Here is a 21,265-nt window from a genome sequence, read left to right as displayed (position 1 = left end):
CAGAAGGCACGATGTTAAATCACAGATAAAGATGGGAATGATTGGAGTGCCCTCTGTCTATAGGTATGCATGCAACCCTGTAATTGAAAAGACGTCTGTAAGCTTCATCTAAGCCCTTAGTATTACAATCTGATTTTCAGGAAACTTTCTTCCTGCAGTAGATGCCAATGACTTTTGCCGTTGACTTTATGATCTTGTATAGTATATTGAAAAGGTAAACACCCACTTGTTGGACGGTCTACATTTTTAAACATTAAACCAAAAGTTAAATGTGTTGGGATACTTTGCTGTTGCTTGTTGTCTGTAATATTGAGCTTTTCAGTAAATGTCTTTCAGTGGTTTGACACAGTGGCGTGATCTGCAGCTGGTTTCCCTGTGAAGGACAGCTTTCCCCATATTGCTTGTTTAAGATTACTCGTCACAGCTAAATGGCTGACTGTGGAATGACCCTCTAACTGGGGTGCAAAACCAGAATCGTATCTTTGAATTTCTAAGGTGCCAATGTAGAAATTTGACTTAACAAACTTCTTAAAGGCCAGGGAATAAGAAAAATATAAAATCCTGCAGATTTGCAATCTCTGTAGTTCCAAAAATTGAAAAAGGAGCAAAAGTGAAGACTTTTGACTGGAACCTGACCTAAATGTTACTGGCTTTCTGAATATCAAAGGTGCTTAAGAGTATTTTGTACTTTCATATATGCGTGTTATGAAAAAAGTATGTATTATCCCTGACAGCTCCAGTCTTGAAGATTTCCTTCAAATGTTTTTGGCAGCATTAACTAAACCAAATCTCTCACACACATATAGCATTAGGTAGATGAAAGTTATCAAAAAATATATGTCAGCAAAGATTGTTCTGGTTTGAAATATCCCAAGCTTGGGTGCAGTGCAGATGGCCAGCCTGCCTGATTTCTAAACAGTTAACTCGGCATTCCTGGCTGTTTACCCTGCCCACCCAAGAGCTCCGAGTCACTGGGTGTGGCGAACGCCTTTGATAAGTACCTGTGTACAGTTCACAGAAATAGCAGTGCAGAGTTAGGACAGTAGTAATATGAAACCAGTCTTGTTGGTTTTTGTTCATGGCCCTGGAGGCTGAAATCTGCATTCCAGATGAAACCTGCAGCAAATCGGAAGAGAGCCTCTCTCTTTTTTTTTTTTTTTCTTTTTTTTTTTCTGGCTTTCTTTGGCTTCAAGGGCGCTCACCCGAGTTGGCTCTGGCTGGCCGGGAAGTGAGGACTCTGCACGGGCTCCGGGCAGTGGCACTGGAAGCTTCAGATTCGTTTCTTCGGGTTTCCATTTGACGCTTTTTGGTGATTATGGATTTACAAAGGAAGATCTTTATCAAAGTGGAAAGACTATGCAAAAGAATCCGTCAGGAGTTTTGTGCTGAAAACCACTCACAGCTCGTGTACTGGGACGAGGAAGTAGCAAACTACAGATGCGCCCAGTTCAGTTCGGGAGGCTGGTTTATATAGCTGCTCTGCACTTAGCACGTAGGAAGTTGTGTGCAGCCAGTAGGATTGCAGGAGTCCCAGCAGTAACCATTGGTCGAATTTTCAACCGAGATTAGTGCGCTGGCATATTTGCTGTAACAAAAAGCCCTTTGTGTAAAGGAACAAGTTACCGACGCTGCTGAGAACTTTTTTTCTTTTTTTTTTTATGGTGGGTCTTTTTGCTGCTCCCGACGTAGAGTCTGGAGACCCGACGGACGCCTTGGCTGCCGGCTGCAGCGCTGGAACCCGAAGGAGGGGCAGGCTGACCTGGGGGAGGCTGGCTGCCTTCGCAGGGCAGGGGAGCGCTGCCTGTTGCAGCGCCTGTAGTGAGCTCAGGCTGCTCTCTGAATGCATGGAGTAAACATCTGTTTAGCAGCTAGCAGCACTGCTAGAAGCAAACCTATCCTGTACTACACGCAACATGGAAGAAGAAAATGCGGTGCCTGATGGTGGTGAGCTTTCAGACCTGGAGAATACAGCAGAAAGCGAACCTGATCTTTTCACTACATTTTCTGTGAAAACACGTTTTGGATTTACAACTAAACTTGAATCTACAGCTTCCAAAGAAGAAACAGTGCTTAAAGCATTTCAACCTTTGCACGCCAATATAAATACTCATGCTAACACCTGGCATGAGAGGAATGATAATGATTGTAATGACGACTCAGAAAATCAGCACGGCATGAATAGTACCAGTGGCCAAGCTGACCCAATGTCTGGCAGGCAAACTGGAGCTGACCTGGAACTGGAAGCTGAACAAAATGAATTGCTTCTTCACCAGTTAAGGTTTGTACAGATGTCTTTGTCCGAATTGGACAATGATGACAAGGATGCTATTCTCGTGCAAGGTACTTTGGTTCATACGACAAGTGATACAGAATCGGACGCGGAGAGTAAGGACCTAGACACCAATGAAAACAATACGAGTGAATCTGGGCTAAATAATGCTGCTTTGTCTGCTGAGGCTTTGGATGTTAACAATCAAAATAAGGAAGAGTCAGAATCAGAAGGGCACAGCAACAGTGATGACACTGTGGATACAGATGACATTGAGTTACACCCACCGGTTTCTAAGCTACTCCCAAAAGAGCTGGATGGTATTCTGGAGCATGACTCCAATGGAAAAGACAAAATGTTAATGGATGAGCAGTTCAGTCGCTTGCTTGCTACAGGCGAATGCCCTCAAGAACTTCCAGATGAAGAACAAAGACCTTCAGCTGATAATACATCGCTCCAAAAAACAGCACTGGCTGAAAAGACTTTCCAGCTGCCCGCTTTCTTTAGTGGACTACGTGTGAGGAAAAAGGGACTAACCACAGAGGATGGGGAAACTGTTACAGAAATTAAACCAAGGGAAAATGATTTAGCTCTGCTTAAATTACGACAGCCTGTTAAGAAATCCAGTATTACGTCAGGTTTGACCACTAAAAAAAAATCAGCTGAACCTAAAGCAAGTCCTACTTTCCTGGAACAGCTCTCGCACTTGTTAAACATAGACGTCTCCAAGAATGAAGATAGAACTGAGGACTCTGGTGAGGGATCTGGGGAGACCGAGGACAGTGATGAAGCTCAAGAGAACAAAGCCTCTGGCAAAACAGAACCACGATTTGCCTCTGAGGAAATAAAATCAAGCCCTGCTGAATCTGCACTGGATGTCTTCAAAGCTTTATTCACACGGCCTCCCAAAAAAGAAACAACTGCAGATACTTCAGAGCTGGAAGCCATAAAACGCAAAATGAGAAATGAAAAAGAGTCCTTGAAAGCTGTATTTGAAAGGTCAAAATCAAAACCTGGGGATGGACCAGCAGACAAATCTGTAGGTTGAATTACTTTTCTTCCTAAGATCTGGAAGTAGACGGGTAAAAAATAATTTCTTGTTTAAAAATTATTGGTGGGGACTTAAGGTCAAAATGTCGTAATTGTCCTCTTCTTTTGGCAATCTCAAATTTTGGATTCCCAACTGAAGAAATCTTGGAGCTAATTTGTCAAAATTCTTGATCATCTGCAGTTGTAGCAGAATTCAGTGAGAACTGGTGATAGTCACAGCTTTTCAATTAGAAGTGAGAACTTAAAAATCAGTTTCTTATTTTAAAAGATCACTGCAAAACAGTTGCCCATATGTTAAGTATGGCTTTAAATCAGTTTGGTGCTGCAAATATTTACTGTAGTATTATTTAATAGTTTCTCAATCTCACTCTGTTTTGTTTCATTGAGTTTTTTATTTTTAAAAGTAATACTTCATTTGCCTTAGGAATAATTCTATGATAACAGCTGATACAAGAAGTTATGGATGATTTTCAACTCAGTTTGTCCAAGACATAGAGTTTGAAGTATTTTTTTTTCTTACTTACATGCATGTATCTGGCTTTGCAAATATTGATAAGCATTTAACCTTATCTGACTATAACTTAGTTATTCCAATTGGATGACTCACGTTATGGATTAACATAAACATTTGCAAGGTTAATATTCTTAGGCATATGGAGGTTTAGTTAGTATATTTTTAAGAAATTAAAAAAAAAGCTATGCAAAGTTTTCATGGAACCATAATGATAAATGAATTCGAGTGTGACTTGAACTCCTTAATTAAATGCGTAACTCTTGGGTTGGGGTTCCCCCAACCCGAAATTCTTACAGCTATGTCTTTGGCAGATATAATGAGTCCAGAAGATTGTGCTTGTTGGCTAAAGGGGGAATTATCTGAATGACTAAATTTGCAGGACTGGACTCTAAACCTGAAGCAACTTAAGTTAATTTGCTGTGTTGGTTGTACTCTCTTTCAAATTTTTGTTCTTACATAAAATTAAAAACTTTTTAAAAATCTTGACTGACACCTAGGTAGACCGATAATACCAGTTGGTAGTAAATTACCTATGGGGAGGAGAAAAGAGGTACTCATTGGCCGTGACATGTACAGCAATTGCACTCGGTGCGTGCCCTTCCCATTCCTGGCTTGCTCCTTCCTGCTTACACCATTCCCTGCGCTGGCGTAAGCGTTTGTGTGGCTCACGGCAAAGCTCTTTGGGAAGCTGTCATCACAGGCGGTGAGGCAGGAAGCTCAGGAGTCAGCAGGAGTGGCTTTTAGAGATGTCTGCTTAACGTCTGGTCTAGTACAAACGTAGGTTTTCTCGGGGCAAGGCCGGAGTAGAAGGGCCTTGCCTTTCCTTTTGCCTTGCTCCTTGGGCTACTTATGGGGCCACTTTCATACAGGGCTTTGCTGTTGCTGCCGTTGTGTCTATGCAGTTCCTCTAGCAGCATGTTGTAAATCAGATTACAGAAACGCTGGCGATGTAAAAAAACCACCCAAAATGTAAACTTCTAAAAGAATGCTTGTTTAGTGGGGGGGGGTTTTACGCATTTAAAGGGTTATTTTAGCATTCCAGTTGACAGTGCAGTCCCATTACCAGCTTCAGCAGCACTTTGATGTGGCAGTATTATGCGGTATGTGGACTGAGCAAGCTGCCGGGGGTGGGGCAGGAATTTCATAAATTAGCTCTGCTTCCAGAAAATTATATTTTCAAATGATGTCTTAGGTGAATCCCACTAACGTTTACTTATAAGAGGAGTACAGATGCGTCTTTCCACTCTGAAAAAAAGATGCAGGAAAAAACCCTAGTGTTCTTGACCACCTCTGTTGTTCACCAAAGGACAGACGTCTTCTCACACAGATGTGAACAGTTTCAATACATCATTGTATGTCACATGCAATATGTTATTTTCCTACTCAAAATTGTTTTTCTATACTGATTTCTTTGTGTCTCTTCCAACCAACTGAGCACTGTTTCATTTGGTAAAATGAGGCAGATGATAACCATTCTGGACTACATATGTAGAGCTGAGCATGGTGGTTGCTGTTTGGGAATCAATTGATACTGCAGACTTTAATTTTTTCTTGTGTAATTTTAACAGCCTGACCTGAGTCCCTCAGAGCAAGATGACAAGACTCCAGGGAGACTCCAGACTGTCTGGCCGCCACCAAAAGCAAACCATGAAGAAGTAAAAGTAGGATTAAAGTACACGGAAGCAGGTAAAACAAAGAGGTGAAGCATTTGCAGAAGTTAGTTTCTGATATTTTTAATCTTGTTTAATAGAGAGATGGTGATAAGTCGCAGTATTTTCTTATCTGGAAAAACAGACCTTATGTTTTGGATGTGTTAGTTACAGCTACTTGTTAAGCATCTGATTTTTAAAGGTAAATGGCTAAATCTGTGTTGAAATCTAAATGCTTGCCTGTACAAGTTCATGAGGAATGAAGTGAGGGTTTTGATAAATTAGGTTATCCATTTCTAATGGGATTCTGTTCAATCGAGCAAGAGAATAGTGACTGAATGGACACCTAACTGCCTTTTCCATTGCCTTAGAATGCGGGGGGCTGGAGGCTCTAGTCTGGCTGCAGATTTTCTTCAGGTGGTGTCCGGAATAAAAGTAATGAATACCATTATTGCAACTTGTGTATAAACGGAGGAATACTTATATCCACTCAGATCACTTTTATAGCTAGCCATGTATATTGTCCTATACAAATGCTGAAGAGGGTATGTCTGAAGAGCAATGCTAACTAGTTAGCAGATAAGCTTTCCACAGAAAAACATTTCTTAATTTTTTGTTATTTAGATAAATACATAACATATTTACCATGGGAAAAGTGATTATTGTAGGCACTGCAACTCTGTTTCAAATTTATATTCTTAAACGTAAACCAGGAAGTCCTTGTTACTCAGAAATTAGTCATAAACTGTGGAAATGTCTGAACTACCCAAATGAAAGGCAGCAGACCATCTGTTCTTCATGTACCTGGAGATTTTAGAAAGTAACACCTAGAAGGGATTAAGTAGAATTAAACCCCAAGCTTTTCTACTACCTTGCTGTGAGAAATTGTACTGGGTAATGCTGTATCGTTCTTTCCAATTCCAGTGGATATCTATTTGGTCTTGTAGATGAGAAAGAATAAATAAGAATAGTGTATGTACTGCTTTGTATTATTTAGTGTGTTACTTCTTTCTCCTTCTTTCCTCAGTTTTCTCTACCTAAATCTTCCTTTTTTCTAATGTGGGCATGATACTGGCAGTATAGAAGTTGCTGGAGGATTCAGGAAACGTGGTTTTGAGAGGAACAACATGTTTCTAATACAGACAGAATTGAATTTACAGTGTATCTGATTGGTCTGAGGTGTGGGAGTCTATCACTAGATGACCAGGAGAGGTATTCCGCTGTTGACAAGGAGTGCTGCAGGCTCTTGCTGTTACTCTTATTATAGGCTACATGCTTGCCGTATTTAATTTTACCCAAATAAATATTTTTTTCTCCTAATGACTGTAATCATCTGTGGCAAAAACATATGCTGAAATAAAGAAAGGAAAGGAAACTGAATTAACAAAAGCTCCAGATTCTACTACTTGTAGAGAAATTAGGTCATGCTTTCCTGAAATTTGAATAGGAAGGAAAGACTGGCTTAGAGCCCATGTAAATTGTTACTCTTTTGTTACTGTGATATTTTGGGTGGCAGTGTCATCAACATGCTGATGGTTAGTTTGCTAAGTCAAATTTTTATACAGACCAGATTCTGCAGTTCATTAGTCACTCCAGTGTCTGGCAGAGAGAGGGATTTGAATGAAAACAAACTGCTGCTGGTGATTCAGCTGGGATGAGACAGAAGCGGTGCTTTTGAAGGAAAGAGGCAAAGATTATATTTGCAACATATGTTAAGAGTGGTGCAGTAGAGTTGTAGGTGTACCTCAGTGATTAGCAGGTTTGTGGTTTGTTCAGGATGCCCAGAAAGCAGTTGTGGCAGCAAGGACACTGCAAGCAGTTGCAGGTTGCGTGTGACTGTCAGTTACATCTGCTTTTCTGAGCACTGGGGTGACTGTTTTAAAGCACAATGTGCAGGAATGAATTTATGCAGTCTTCTGCAAGTGAAGGAAGGACTGTTCATGAGCAGTGCTGATATAATTTAAAAAACAGAGTTTGTATTCAATGTTGGTCTTATTGCTGGAGGGCAGGGTTTGTGTTTTTTTTAATGAATATGAATGTGGCAATACAGCATGACTTCTAAACTCAGTATCTTCTTTCTGACAGTGGTTGGTACCTTCAAAGTGTATGTGCATTTCCCCTCATGCCCCTTCCCATCCAAAATTCCCTCCCAGCCACCAGTACCTCAGGACATTCTTGTCCACAAAGTGGGCTTCTTAAAAATGATCTAAAGCACTTTAATGATCACCATTAGACTGACTGGTCTCAACCAATCTCAACCTGAAACCCTATTTCTTACCCCAGTGTCTTCTCCTGACAGCTAAGATCAAATGAAAAATTTTTGATTTCAGAATAGAGTTCAAAAATTGTGTGGGCAGGGATGTCTGTGATTCCAGTCTTCCTCCACTGATGTTCCGGAATAGATGATTGTCTGTAACATGAAAAAAAAAAAAAAAAAAGTCAAAGTGACTTGTTTATTTAATTACTGTGATTAGGAGTTTCATCTACCAAAACAATAGGAATCTATATACAAACAATAATAATAGACTGAATTATTAGCTAGGTATTCATTTAGCACAGCTTTATTTTAGGTTTAAACAAAATACATCTGTCACAAGTGCGATCACATCCAAGGATAAATATGTGGACATAAGTCTTTGTACTTCTAACAGGGTACAAGACTATGTACTTATTTTATGAGATAGCACAGATTTTTTTCATTTGTCATGAGAAATCAGTATTTAAAGTTGGAATACTGTAATCTTTCTCACAATTCTGCACTAAGTCTTTGATTTACTTCCTTCATCACCATGCACTGTGACAGCTATGACAGGAAAGTAGGGATGTTGAGGGAGAGGATTCCTGGCTTTTTGATCTCTTCTGACCTCCTTGCCATGTTTTTCCTCATTGTTCTTGCTGCCTAGTGGAAGCAAGAAAATCAGGCTTAATTTGGCCTACGCAGCAGACATCACAGTGACTCATAAGAGCTTGGAGGAGCAGCTAACTCCCTCCTGAGGCTCGTAGTCTGGCTTGGTGTGTGGGAAACCAACTGAAAAGCAAATGGACATAACAAGGAACACGTGTATGGGGCTGACTAGGCCTGTTAGGAATATTAGAAGTGAAAGAAGCTAGTGGACAAATACAACTTTGCAACAGGTTTTTTTCATGCCTTTGATAACATCTTGTGTAGCCATAGTATTGTCACCCCCCCAACGCCTGAATCTTGACTTGTAAATTCTGAATTAAAAGGATGGTATTATGATATTTTGGCATATTTTATGTTTTCTTAATCCTTTAATTCCTCTGTTTCCATAGAGTGACTGCATTGTCAACTGGCTCTCTGTAATTAACACAAGCTGCTTACATGGTTCTCCAGAGAAACTGGAACTTCTTTGAAGTGTGTCAGTCTAAAATTGTTTAAGTCTAGAAAGTGTATAGTACATTGCACCATTTATAGCCTGAAAGACTAGCAAAAACATCTCTTAATTGATAGCTACAGGTTTATTCCGTGGAAATCTTTCCCGTGTAATCAAAGACATTTCTGTGCATATTTCTCTGGTCCTGAAATTCTGTTTTTCTGTTTTCATTAAAAGTTTCTTTTTCTTTTTCCTCCGTAATTCTTAGAGAGATTTCTCCCATTTTTAGGTACTAAGTCTGATAGAAGGGTAGATGTGTCAGCTATTACCTATGGTGAAAATTTCTAGCCAGGTAGAGGAGACAAATACACGTCTATACGGAGCGAACTCATTTGTGGTACTAGATCACATAGAATCCACCTGTAATGAATGTCTCAGCTGCTGCATATGACTGATCAGCCCTTGCAGCCTCTCATGCCCAAGAAGAGGAGTTCAGACAGTTCTGCTGCTCATAAGACTACTTATGTTTGAAGAACAGCCTCCACGTTAAGGTGGTATAAATATACAGATTCTGTGATTCCTATTAAAAATGCATTTTTAGCCATTAGGATCAAAATAGTTGTCCTATATAAAACAGAGAGTTTAGTTTTTTGCTTAAGCAAAACGGAAATTTAAAAAGTGATCAGAGAGATGTCTTTGACATTCCTGCTGGAGAAAATTTAAAAAAATCAAGTCTAAACATTAATCCATTTAGTGCTTTTTTTATTGCATATTTTCTTGTTAATTCAAATGTCTGTATTTAACATTAAAAACCTCTGTTCTCTCACAGTCTGTCTATTCATCATCCTTAACTCTGCAGTGAGGTAATGCTGTCTCTATGGTGCCACAATTTCTATAACAACAGTCTGTTATGCTGTAAGCATAATTTTCAGAATAAATAAGAAAATCAGGAGGCGACTGAGCTAGCTCTTATTAAACAAAAGGTGTCTAAGTAAATGGCAAATGAAATAGAAAATAATGACAGAGGTTTATTGCCAAGTCTCAAATATATTAAAGCCTTGGTTCCCTATGCTCTGGGTTCCCAGCAAGAAAATCACTTTATGGTCATGATGTAAATGCAGAGAATAACCAGCTTGTGTGAGAGAAAGAAAGGCATAATGGCCTGAAGAAAGAGATGAGAGATAAGAACATGATTTCTTATCTTTCTTTAACATGAACTTCCTTTGTGGCCTTGAACAATTTGTGTTTGTCTCTAAAACAGACATAATGCTTGATGTTGTTAGTGTCCTGAGAGAAGTTGTTGTAACAGTGGCTGCTAACTTTTGATTTTGCCTTAAAATTAAAAAACTGACATTTCATCTTATTTGATTTCAGTGTGGTATTTGGGGTTTAGTTCTGGAACTCTGTTGTAAATATTATTGAATGAATTAGATAAAGCAGGACTACAGCAAGCAGGATATTATGCATCGGTTGAAGATAGTGTGATTTAATGGTCACTGATCAGTTTGATGTGACCTCAGAGTGCAGGTGGGCTGCGTAAAGGTTTTGTAAATTATTTTGCTACATTTTACAGCACTTATTGTGTGGCAAGACAGGCGTATTTGTCCATGTTATGTCAGTGTTTCATATTCTGACAAAAATACACTAGCTTGTTACTGAGAAGCTGAATTTTTTATTACAAGCCAGATTGTAGTAGCCATATTATATTCCCTTAGAGTAACAATGACATTTTCTCCCCTTATTTATGCCAACAAAAGCTATAATTTTATGGATTTGGAAGGTTTTGGGCATAGTGTAGCTTGGAAATCTCTTCAGTCTTAGACAAATGGGTTCTGAATGTGCTGATCAATGCAGCAGCCACTTCTCCAGATCTCTTGCAGCCCTGTCTGCTAAGATTTACTTTGAAAATATTTTTAAAAAACTCTTGAAACTGAGCAGGCAACAGAAACTTCCTTTGCTAACAAAAAGATAGGCATCTGTTAATGCTGAAGATTTGTTGTTAAGATGCTTATGTTCCATTGCCAGCCCTTTTGGTACCTTCTGGAATGGCTTCAGGAGAGTTGTGAGACCTTTCCAAGCTTAAGTTTACCCATGCATAAAATTGGGATAAGAATCCTGACCTATTTTTCAAGCCAAATTAAATTCCTTTTCTGTTTATAGGCTATTAGCATTAGATAGACATGCAGAATGGAAAAGAATACTGATTTCTTAAACTTAAATCTGCAAAAAAATAACACACTATGGTAGCTGTGCCTTAGGCCGTGTGATAAAATGTTCGTGCCTTCCTATACACTGAGGATTATGTTATTACAAGGTGAGAGGGAAGAAGAGTTATGCTCCACTTTTTCAATAAAAAGCCCTGCTTTACATGGTTTACAGTATATAATGCCGTATCTGGATGCATTTATCTGTGTAGCCATAGTTACCACCATGCTTAAGAATTCACATACAGGACAGCTTTGGTCCACTCAAAGTAGACACTTGATTTTTAAACTCCATTTTTCCTAGTGAGAAGATGAATCTATAGTCTGAATATAAGGAAGGCAGGTTCTGTGAATTATTTCTTTTACTGTAGTTTTTATTTTGAAATGTAGGCACCACTATGAGACCCACCAATGTGACATTGCAAAGACCCAAAACGGTCACAGGGTTTTATGAGATGATTCTGGTTATATAAAACTGAAACACAGTAAAAGAGCAATTGTGTACAGCGCAAGAAGAATGACTTTGTATTTTATTTCCATGGTTCTGTTTCAAAATATGAGGCCCTCAGTAGAACAGAAAAGTCTCTGAGTTTTATGCAATTCACTTTCCTGTTCCCCAGTCTCCTGTTCAAGTGAAGTTCTGTTTGGCCCAGCACTTGAACGTGAGAGATCTAGGTACTAATCTGAATGAACACCCTGACACTTTCTGAAAATTCGCACCTGGATTTAGAACTGCTTTTGGGGTTTCTTTTTAGTTAAATTCAATATCATCCCTGCCAAATTTGCTCACTCTGCTATGTCACAGACACATACTCTTATCGTAAAAACCCCTTGGTTTTTACCAAACAAACCTTATTTATTCCTTATTTATTGTACATTTCTTCATTTTGTATATATCCATGTTTTAAGTTTGTCAACAGCTCTGAACGTGAGAATTGCTGAGAATATATTGGGGAAGCGGTGCGCCTATATGTGTGGATATGTGGTGCCTACACTCGCCTACATCACCCACATGTGAATAAATACACACTTAACACTGCATGGATACATGCATTCTCAACGGATGCTTACTCTATGTAGTACACAGTGATTGTGAAGGTGTTATAAATCTAGAATAAGAAGTGCTTTGTATTTTAAATTTGTGCTAGATGAAGTAGGTAGAGTCTGTAACTCATCAAAGAACTTCTGTAATAAATTTGTTCTTCATGTTTGCTGATGAGGTGTTATTTGTTTACCATATTGCACCGGTGAATATGATCCTGTGATAGGTTGGGTTTGTAAATTGGACGTTTATTGAGAAAGAAATCACGCTGAATGTCCCTAGCAGCAGTACCTCTGATGTTGCCTTCCTGGGAGGGTGAAAATGACAAACAAAACTATTCATTTCTGCTCCCAGGGAAACAAACTGTCGCTGTAACCTCACCTGTGACAAGAGAGGAACAAGCAAGTAGATAAGTTACTCAGGTGACTGCTTCTGAATGGTGCTTTATACTGCTCTGCAGACAGAAAGACTAAGAACTATGTTCCATAACAGAGAATCAAGGGGTTGCTGGTTTTTTCCTTCAGGAGGCTGCTTTTCTGTGGGTATTCAGTGAGTGTTGTGAAGTTACTTCATTTTCTGTAGTACGTTAACTCCTACATCTTCTGTATTATCTCAATATCCAGACAGTATTTAGATACTGGACTATTGGCTTCTTTGGGACTATTTATTCTCCACGTGTCCCTCTCCATCTCCCTTCCTCACGTCTTCCATATTTTCACTGTACCAGAATCTTTGAGGTGCTGAAAATCATTGAAATTTTAGGCTTGGAGGGTTCTCCCTTCCCTTAAAATTTAAAAAACAAACAAACAAAACAAAACAAAACAAAACAAAAAAAAGAAGGATATTTCCTTATTTCCCAGTCTGGGGAATTGACACCCTTATATGTATTGAATTATGGGGCTGTAAAAGAGTTCAGGTTCAATGGGAAGTAAAGAAAGGAGGACAGATAGGAGTAGATGGAATGGGGTGAGGGAGAAAGGATTAGAATAATGTGTCAAAACTACATTCAGTTTTGTTTTAGCCAATCCTCTATCCCTAAAAAATAGGTAATTCTAAGAATCAATTTTAATTTCCTACTTCTAAAAGGATGCTTAGATGCAAAACTTGTTCAAATTGGTGTTCAGAAAGTTTAAGGAAGTCTGTCTGTCAGCTTTTTAAGCTTTGGGCTTTCACTGACCCATCATCTTGTAAAAACTGTGTAAGCCACAATTCGTCTATTTGGAACATTGCATTAATGTAGGGCTTCAAATAAATGTCTGTATTTCTCCCAGTGTTACTTCTTCTGTGTGAAATCATGCTTTATAAAAACACCATTCCGAGACTGAACAAATGGCATGTTTTGAAAGTTGCTCATGACTATGTTTATTGGAAGAAAAACCTGAGCATTTGCTGCTTTTTAGGACTGTAGCGTGAACAACCTTGGAAGGTCGCATCAGTGTGCCTGTAAAAACAATTATAGAAATAATGAAAAAGGTGCAGTTGTGGTGAGTAGAGTCCCTTCTGACACCTGGTGGTTAAAGGGGAAAACTACATGGGGAAATAATGGAGGAGGAACCAAATACAATAATAAAAGAGAATATTGAAAATGATGGGACCAAGGGTTACCAAGAAGGGAGAAAAGATTTAAAAACCCTCACTATTCTGAAAGTTAATGAATCAGCTTGATTAAAAGTTAATGATTTCCATTATGCTACAGGGTGTGGTACATCTCAAGAGAGGTAGATTGCACTCAAATTTTCCAGCTTTTGTTCTCTAATTACTTTTAAATTGTGTTAACATTATTTTGCATGTTTCCACATACTGAGTTTAAGATGTGAGATCTTTTACAAAAATGAGTGTACAGACCAGGAGTGGCTATATGGTTCATTTATCTTCAAAGCTTCTGCTTTCTGCTTGAAGTTTTGAGATCATGGCAGAGATGGTTCCTAAATTGCTTATGTAAAGTTTGAGGAGCAACTCATCTATTTGAAATGTGAGTTCTGGAAATTTCTGTGGGAAAGGTTTTCACATAAGATTTGATTTAAAATTATTCAGGTAGGTAAGTTGTTTTATTATCAAAGAAGAAAAGATAATTTTTGCTCAGCACAGTTTTGAACACCAATGGAATAATACTGAATAATATTTGAGTGCGTATACTTGCTTTTTGCAACACTTTGGAGAATGAAAATTGCCATTTGAAACATTGTGACCCACTGTATCCTGCATTCCCAAAGTTGCAGGTTAAATTTTTTGGGTCACCAGATTTACCAGTGAATGCTTGTACTTTTAGAAATCGTGATGAACAGTGCAGTTTGCTCAGTATCATGACAAAGATTTACATGAGCATGTATTGTGTGTATTTGTGATCGTTATTGCTGCTCTGTATTCAGATAATTTCAGTGTGATGATACAACTGAACATACGTTAAGCATTTGCCTCATGGTTTACTAATCATTAGTAATACCTTGCGTGCTTTATTGCTACCACCCAGTGGCATATGTCATACATTGGCCACTGTTATTGCACAGTCTATCATTAGTTTTAAATGTGCATGTTTTAGAAACAGCTTAAAAAGCAAAACAAGGAATTCTTGAAAACGTTCCCACCCCAAGCTTGTGTATTCTAACCAGATTGCCTGGAATGAGTCTGTCAGAAGAGGCTCAGCTTTCTGAGCTGCATTGCTCTCCTTGCCTTACCAAGCAAAATCAAAAGAGAGTCAGGAGTGAGCACCATTGTCATTTGCAACTGAAAATCCTGAGGAATGAATAAAATAAATTCTTTAATCATTCTACAGTGTGCGATACACAATTTTGTTTATATATCGAGCTGAGAGCTTTATAGAGATATTTCCAAGTTTGTTTTCATTGTGTTACTACATGTGCCCTATGGTTAACTAAGGAATGGTCTTGAGATTTTTTACATGGTAGAAATGTATTTAAATACTTGCTATTTGATTTTGATTTGATTTGATTTGATGGACAGTGCTGATATCTAGGAACACTTAAGAAATTAAGCAATTCAGAAACAATTGATAATTTTTTGCAAAACAGAATTATATAAATGGAAGTTGAAAATACTGACCAAGGTATATGTTTGTCATAATGAATAAAAAGTCTGGCAGACTCCCTGCTAGGGTATGTATTTAGTGAGTGTAAAAATATAAATTCCCTGTGTGAAGCTTAAATACAATCTTACTTATGCTTTTGTCTCTAGCTCACCTAAAGTTTTACAAGGAGGGACCACCAGGTGGGTGGAACAGTGTAATGTTGTCCGTCTGTGTCTAGTCTTTGGTCTCTTTTGTTACTGTAAAGGCAGTATTTACCTTCCCTTGATGGAATAAAAATGGTAAAGGCAGAGTCTGCAGTACCTACCACTGTTTAGGACTGAAAATTTAATAAAGACTACAGAAATTCTGTAATATAGGTGAGGAACTGTTTTCAGAATTCTAGCTTCCATTACTTCAGTTTCAGTGGCCACCATGCCACTAGAGTGAGTGGAAGTTAGGGTGATTTCTTTGACTTTCAGACCCATCCCACAATGCTGAGTGTGAAATTTTGCAAAGTTAAGATTTGAAGTCTGATCGGAAGAACATCACTATTGAGAATTGGTGTATTACTTTCTCCTCTTCTTCGTCATTGTCTTCTTTTTTATTTTCCTCATTTCTCTTGTCTATGATCTAACTCCAGATAAATGTAACTCATTTTAGAGATAATCTAATATGGCTAATAAATGGGCTTGTTATAATTTGGCAGTGCTTATTCTAAAAATCTTTGAAGCAAAGACTGAGGTGTAGTGAAAATTGAGCTGGAAAAGTTCTTTCTGAGCTGGTGGCTAAATCTAAGCAAAAAGACAAGATGACGTGAATTAATAAATAATGAGAAATATTGTAGCAGCGTACTTTTACTAATTTGAATAATTACTGTGTACAAAAAATGACAGCTGAAGTTTTTTGTACAAGAACTAAATTTGCCCTGTTTACTAGTTTAGTATTAGTCAGTTTGGAAGGATTAAAGGGATGATAGCTTTTTGCTTTTCCATAACCTTGATGTATTTGGACACACACTGGTCCTTATTCAAAACAAGAGCACATTTAACATTGCCAAAGAAGTACAATAAAATCCCATTGAAAACTGTATGAGGGCTAATTAAATACTAACTGATAATGTCGTTAGCAATGAATCAGTAGGGATGTCTTTTGAAGGAAAAGGAGATTTAATTGTGCTTTAAGAAAGGGAATGAATGATATTAACCTGATTTATGGAAGTTTATTTCAGTTATAGCCCCTGCTGTGTCTTTCTGCATTTTCTTGCTCAGTTTTGTATCCCAGCAAGAGCAGGAGACACAGAGCCCTCGCCATTGGATTTCAAGTGACGCTTAAGGAACTGATTTTGTACAAATTCTTGTGACTTGGAAACTCCTTTTAAGCAGCTCTTTCGAATTATCTGAAATTACTATCGAATGTGTGATAACTAACAAGCTGAGCTGAAACTCAGTTTATTTTAAGAGAGATTTTCTGACAGTGTTCCTCTTTTCTCTACAATGACTTGTCACTTCTACAATTGCTTGCTGAAGTAACTGATGTAACTGAATCAGACATGTTTCGAAGCATTTATATTTTTCCATGTGCATAGAAGTGAGAGAAAGCGATGTCTTCTGGAGGGTCCTTCTGTGACAGCTTAGATAGCAGGGGAGGTTTCATGGTATTTTAGGTGCAGATTGACTAGTTTCATTCCGGTATCATGAAGGCGGTGAACCTGTGTACTTTTTATAAATGTGCTGCTTTTTTTTGATACTGACTTTATAATCCATAACATACATAAAGTACTCTGAAATTTCAGTCTGCCTTTTTTGCTTAAAAAACCCCCCAAAATTTGAATAAAAACTTCGTAAAGATATCTCAAATAATGAAGCAGCAACTCCCAAGTGATTAAAACACCCTTTCTGAAGAACAAGTTGTTCTTTCTGAGTCCTCCTTTTAGTGTGATGTATTGCCTCAGTATCTCTAGCCTGTCTTCTCCTTTATTGCTGTAAATTAAGAAAGTGTCATTATACCGTGTGCGGATGGTCATTATTTGTTTATTCATTAAGCAGTTTCCTGTTCTCATGCTTTTCAAACAATTACAGTATAGCAATCTGCTGAGTTAAAACTTTCTAAGGATTAAGATTTGTTCGGGGTTTTTTTTTGATCCTGTTTTTGTAGTTGAGTTAGGAATACTACATGTTGTTGGTGAATATTCAGTGTGATTATTTTACGAGAATTATAGACAAACCTTGATGGATTATATCACTGAAGAGCAAGTTAGTCCTTAATTCTACCATGAAACACCATTTAGATGATGATGCAAGTGGACATCATATTAGAAGAAATAAATCCAAAGGACTTTGAAGCCCTGTCCTATTCCCTTTGAAGTTTCATAATGAGAGTCCACTCATGTTCGTTACAGCTGCATGAATACTTCTTAGGAAATAAGACAGTGTTCAGACATTTTTGCATTAATTAAAGCACCTAATGCTGGAATTTGTTATAATTTCCCTGCACATACCATCAGTGATGTTAGGGTAGGAAAGTTACGTTGTCTGTATAAACTGTGAAGTGGATTTCTGAAGAGTGTGGTCTGACAGATTCATCTCTCCCTGGTGATTCAATTGCTGGCATTTCCCATTTCCCTTGCTCGAAGTAGGCTCTGCCTTACAGGACTGCGGTGGTGGTGTGGAGGTCCTAGAAACACTTAGGTATTTTGAATTACAGGCCATTTATGTGATTTACTGTCTGCTTGGAGACTGGGCAAGTGAGCAAGCTATTACATTTGCCCGCCCCATAAAAATCTCAATTTTTTTTCTTCCTTTCCAATGGAACAAATAAGTAAACACCATCTTAGAATTGTTTGTGGAACAGAAAAGGAAAATCCTACCACTCATCTCTACTCTCAAACCTGGGATTCGGAGGTGAAGGAATTCTGGCCTATGTAACTTCTTGAACACAGTAAACAATATTTACTGATCATACAGGTACACAGTTCAGATTTTGAAGGTGTTCTGAATTTGTAACTAAAAAGATTAGAGGTGTAATTATTTGGCAATTCTGTGTGTTTTAAAGAAGCCAGCTCAAACTAAAGCCTCCGTTCAATATCCTTAACATCTCGACATCCTAGCCTAGCTTTCTCTGTAGAAACCACAGACCCAAACAGCCCCACAGAAGTTACGGGTGTATTGCCTGGAGACCGTGTTTATCCTGGAAGGTCAGGATAAATGCTACAGTGGAACAGTTGGGCCAGTAAATACTGATGGACTCATTCATATTCAGATATCAAGGGCCTATTTGTACTAGAATATGCTACTATTCTAGATACTTGGGGTTTGTGATTAGTAAGGGTAGATTTGAGCAGTCCTGTGTTACACATTTTATTTGCAAGATTATCTTTGAAGACCAAAATTTTAGAAAATACAGTGCTGTAAAAATTGGTCCATTATACTGAAAACATCTTCCTTTGTTTCAGGTTATTCTGTGTTAAAGTTTAAAAGTCATAGTTATAAAATACAATAACTATTTGAAAGTATGTGCTTTTTGTATAATTTATATCAGGATAAGCAACCTTTCTCTATTGCCTTACTTTTTTCCCCATATGTAAGTTTTGGCATCTGTCAACTTTTGGGGTTCCACGTACTTTTGTTTTTAAATTGCTGTTCAAGAGAACGTGAATAAAGCCTTCTGCTGATGTGCCTGTGCACCCCTAATGTTCTTTTGTATATTTGTACACTCTTTGCTCCAGCAGATGTGATGTATAAATGGTTGTAGGCATTTGTCCACTGTTTCACAATACGTGATGCTCTGTTGTTTTCATACAGTTGATGTCTGTGATTCTATAATGAATTCCATTTCTGGCTTCTAAGAGCATTTTAAGCCCTTTGTTCACCTCTTGTCCATCATAATTATTCACCCATTTTTAATTGTTTGGGTTTGCTTCTTCAGCTTTTCCATTGTGCTTCCACAATAATTCTCTTATCTGTTTGCGTACTATGTCTGATGCAATTATAGGACACAGAGTTGTTTCTTCCTCCTTGCACCGGGTATTTAGTTAAAACATAATCTTATTTCCTTCATGCAACTCATTACTTTGTTGTAGATGTTCATTCCGTGCTTTAACTGGAGCATTTCAAATGTTGTAGTACCTTACGATAAAGAAAATCTTATTAAAAAATCCTTGCATTTAGATCAAAATTTCTTTTCCTGATATACTGATATCTTTTTAGGCAATGTTATCTATGTTCCATATTGCCAACATACTTTAAAATCATGAAGCGGACTGATACCAAATCTGGAAGTTAGTTAAGGAGGAATATCAGTTTTGCACTGGTTCTGTCTTTGCAATGTTCAGTGCTAAAATATTTGTTTAAAATCAGATAAAAGACTAATTAGAATTAATTTCTCCTGCAGTTGTGTGTAGGCAGAACCAAATATAGTATGATTGGAAGTAAAATTATGATACTTTCTTATATTGACTATATCTATGGGTGGCAGAACAGGATCATGACATTAATCTAGTTGGTCACTCCAGAAATTGTGGGGTTTTTTTCCCAAGCAGCTTCTAAAACATACAGTTGAACAGGGAAATTTCAAACGTGTATGTTACTATCAAATAAAATTTAACAGGCTAATCATTATGAAAAAGATAAGACAAAAAAACTGTATTAAAATAAAAATCTAGATGAATAACTAATGAGATAACAAGTTCACATCTAGATTAAAAGAAAAGTATATATATATTCATAATTTGGGGAATTATAGTTTGAGTTCAGAAAAAAAAAAAAAAAGAAAAAGAAAAAGGTTATTAATGGAGTGCAAAACTGCCACCCAGTGGAAGTGGCTAATTTTACATTTTCTCAATCTCCTCCAGATTTTGAAGAAATCAGAGATCTATTTTCTTGTACTGGAATGTATAGTATATTCACTCATTATGGAAATTATTCCCAATTTTCTTGTTTTAATCGTAATTACATTTATCTATAGTAGAGAATAATGTTTCAAACAAACAATACCAAAAAAGGACAATTATGATTTTACAGGAGATAACATTTAATGTACAGTGAATATAACAATGTACAGTGAATACTGGAATGCGTACATGGAGCTAGATTTAAAAAAGCTCCATATCTCTCTTGTACTGGGCAGCCCAGAACTGGACACGACACTCCGGGTGTGCCCTCACCAGTGTTGAGTAGAGGGGAAGGATCACCTCCCTCGACCTGCTGGCAAAGCTCCTCCTCGACACAGGCCTGGAGGCTGTTTGGGTGGCTCATGTCCAACTTGGTGTCCCCCGGGTCCTTTTCTGCAGAGCTGTTTTCTGGCCAATTGGCCCCCCACATGTCCTGGTGCCTGGGGTTATTCCTCCCCAGGTGCAGGAATTTTCAGTTCCCCTTGTTGAACTTCATGAGGTTCCTGTCAGCCCATTTCTCCAACCTGTCGAGGTCCCCCTGGATGGCAGCAAGACCCTCCAGCTTATGAGCCGCTCCTCCTGGTTTTGTATGGTCGGCAAACTTGCTGAGGGTGCAAACACTCTGCAGCTCTACACTCTGCACATATTCATAAATGAACTGGAAAAGTGAGACCTGTGAAGGAGAAGCTGGCTGACATGAAGTTAGTAAGAGCAGTAAAGATAAGACCTGAATGCAAATTTAACATTCTCTGATCAGAATGCAAATATTTTTCATGAGAATTGGGAAGAAAAAAAAAACAACCAAACAAAAAAACAAACCCAAACTGTAAAAAAATTCTAAGATTGAGGGACTATGCAATAAAATGACAAAGAAAGTCCAAAATGTAGAGTTATTAAGATGTGTACTTGAGGAAAATAATCCTAAATACATATAGAGAATAATGAACTCTGATGTGACTATTACTCTTTAAAAAACGGCACCTTGATTGTTAAAATAGATCTTGGGAAAAGTCAGCTCAGTGCTCGGTAGTGATCTAAAGCAATTGAAGTGGTAGAAAGTAGTAGGAAAGAAATAGAAGATAAAATCTTCTAGATCATCATAATGCTGTTGTATAAATGTCCACATTCTGTAGTTTTGTCAGCTCCGAGAGGGTACAGTAGAACTGTAAAAGGTTCAGGGAAGGACGGCAACTTTGATCAGCAGTATGGAACGTGTTCCTTAAGAGGAAAGCCTACGTAGACTAATGTTCTTTCAAATGGAAAATTCAGTCAAGGGGACATATGATGGA

General features: G+C 38.0%; 1 protein-coding gene across 1 annotated transcript in view; it reads left to right on the top strand.

Moving 5' to 3' along the window:
• Positions 1 to 1,234: 1,234 nt before the first annotated feature.
• Positions 1,235 to 21,265, top strand: part of FMN1 (formin 1) — a 149,631-nt gene continuing 129,600 nt past the window's right edge. The window contains 2 exon segments of the mRNA XM_075753012.1: positions 1,235 to 3,308; positions 5,402 to 5,519. Of these exon segments, the coding sequence (XP_075609127.1) occupies positions 1,914 to 3,308; positions 5,402 to 5,519 (1,513 nt within the window). The 5' untranslated portion in view covers positions 1,235 to 1,913.

Source organism: Balearica regulorum, chromosome 5 (genome assembly GCF_011004875.1).
Source record: "Balearica regulorum gibbericeps isolate bBalReg1 chromosome 5, bBalReg1.pri, whole genome shotgun sequence".
Classification (NCBI taxonomy): domain Eukaryota; kingdom Metazoa; phylum Chordata; class Aves; order Gruiformes; family Gruidae; genus Balearica; species Balearica regulorum.
Note: the sequence above shows the minus strand (reverse complement) of the source record. Positions and strands in the feature narration are given on the sequence as shown.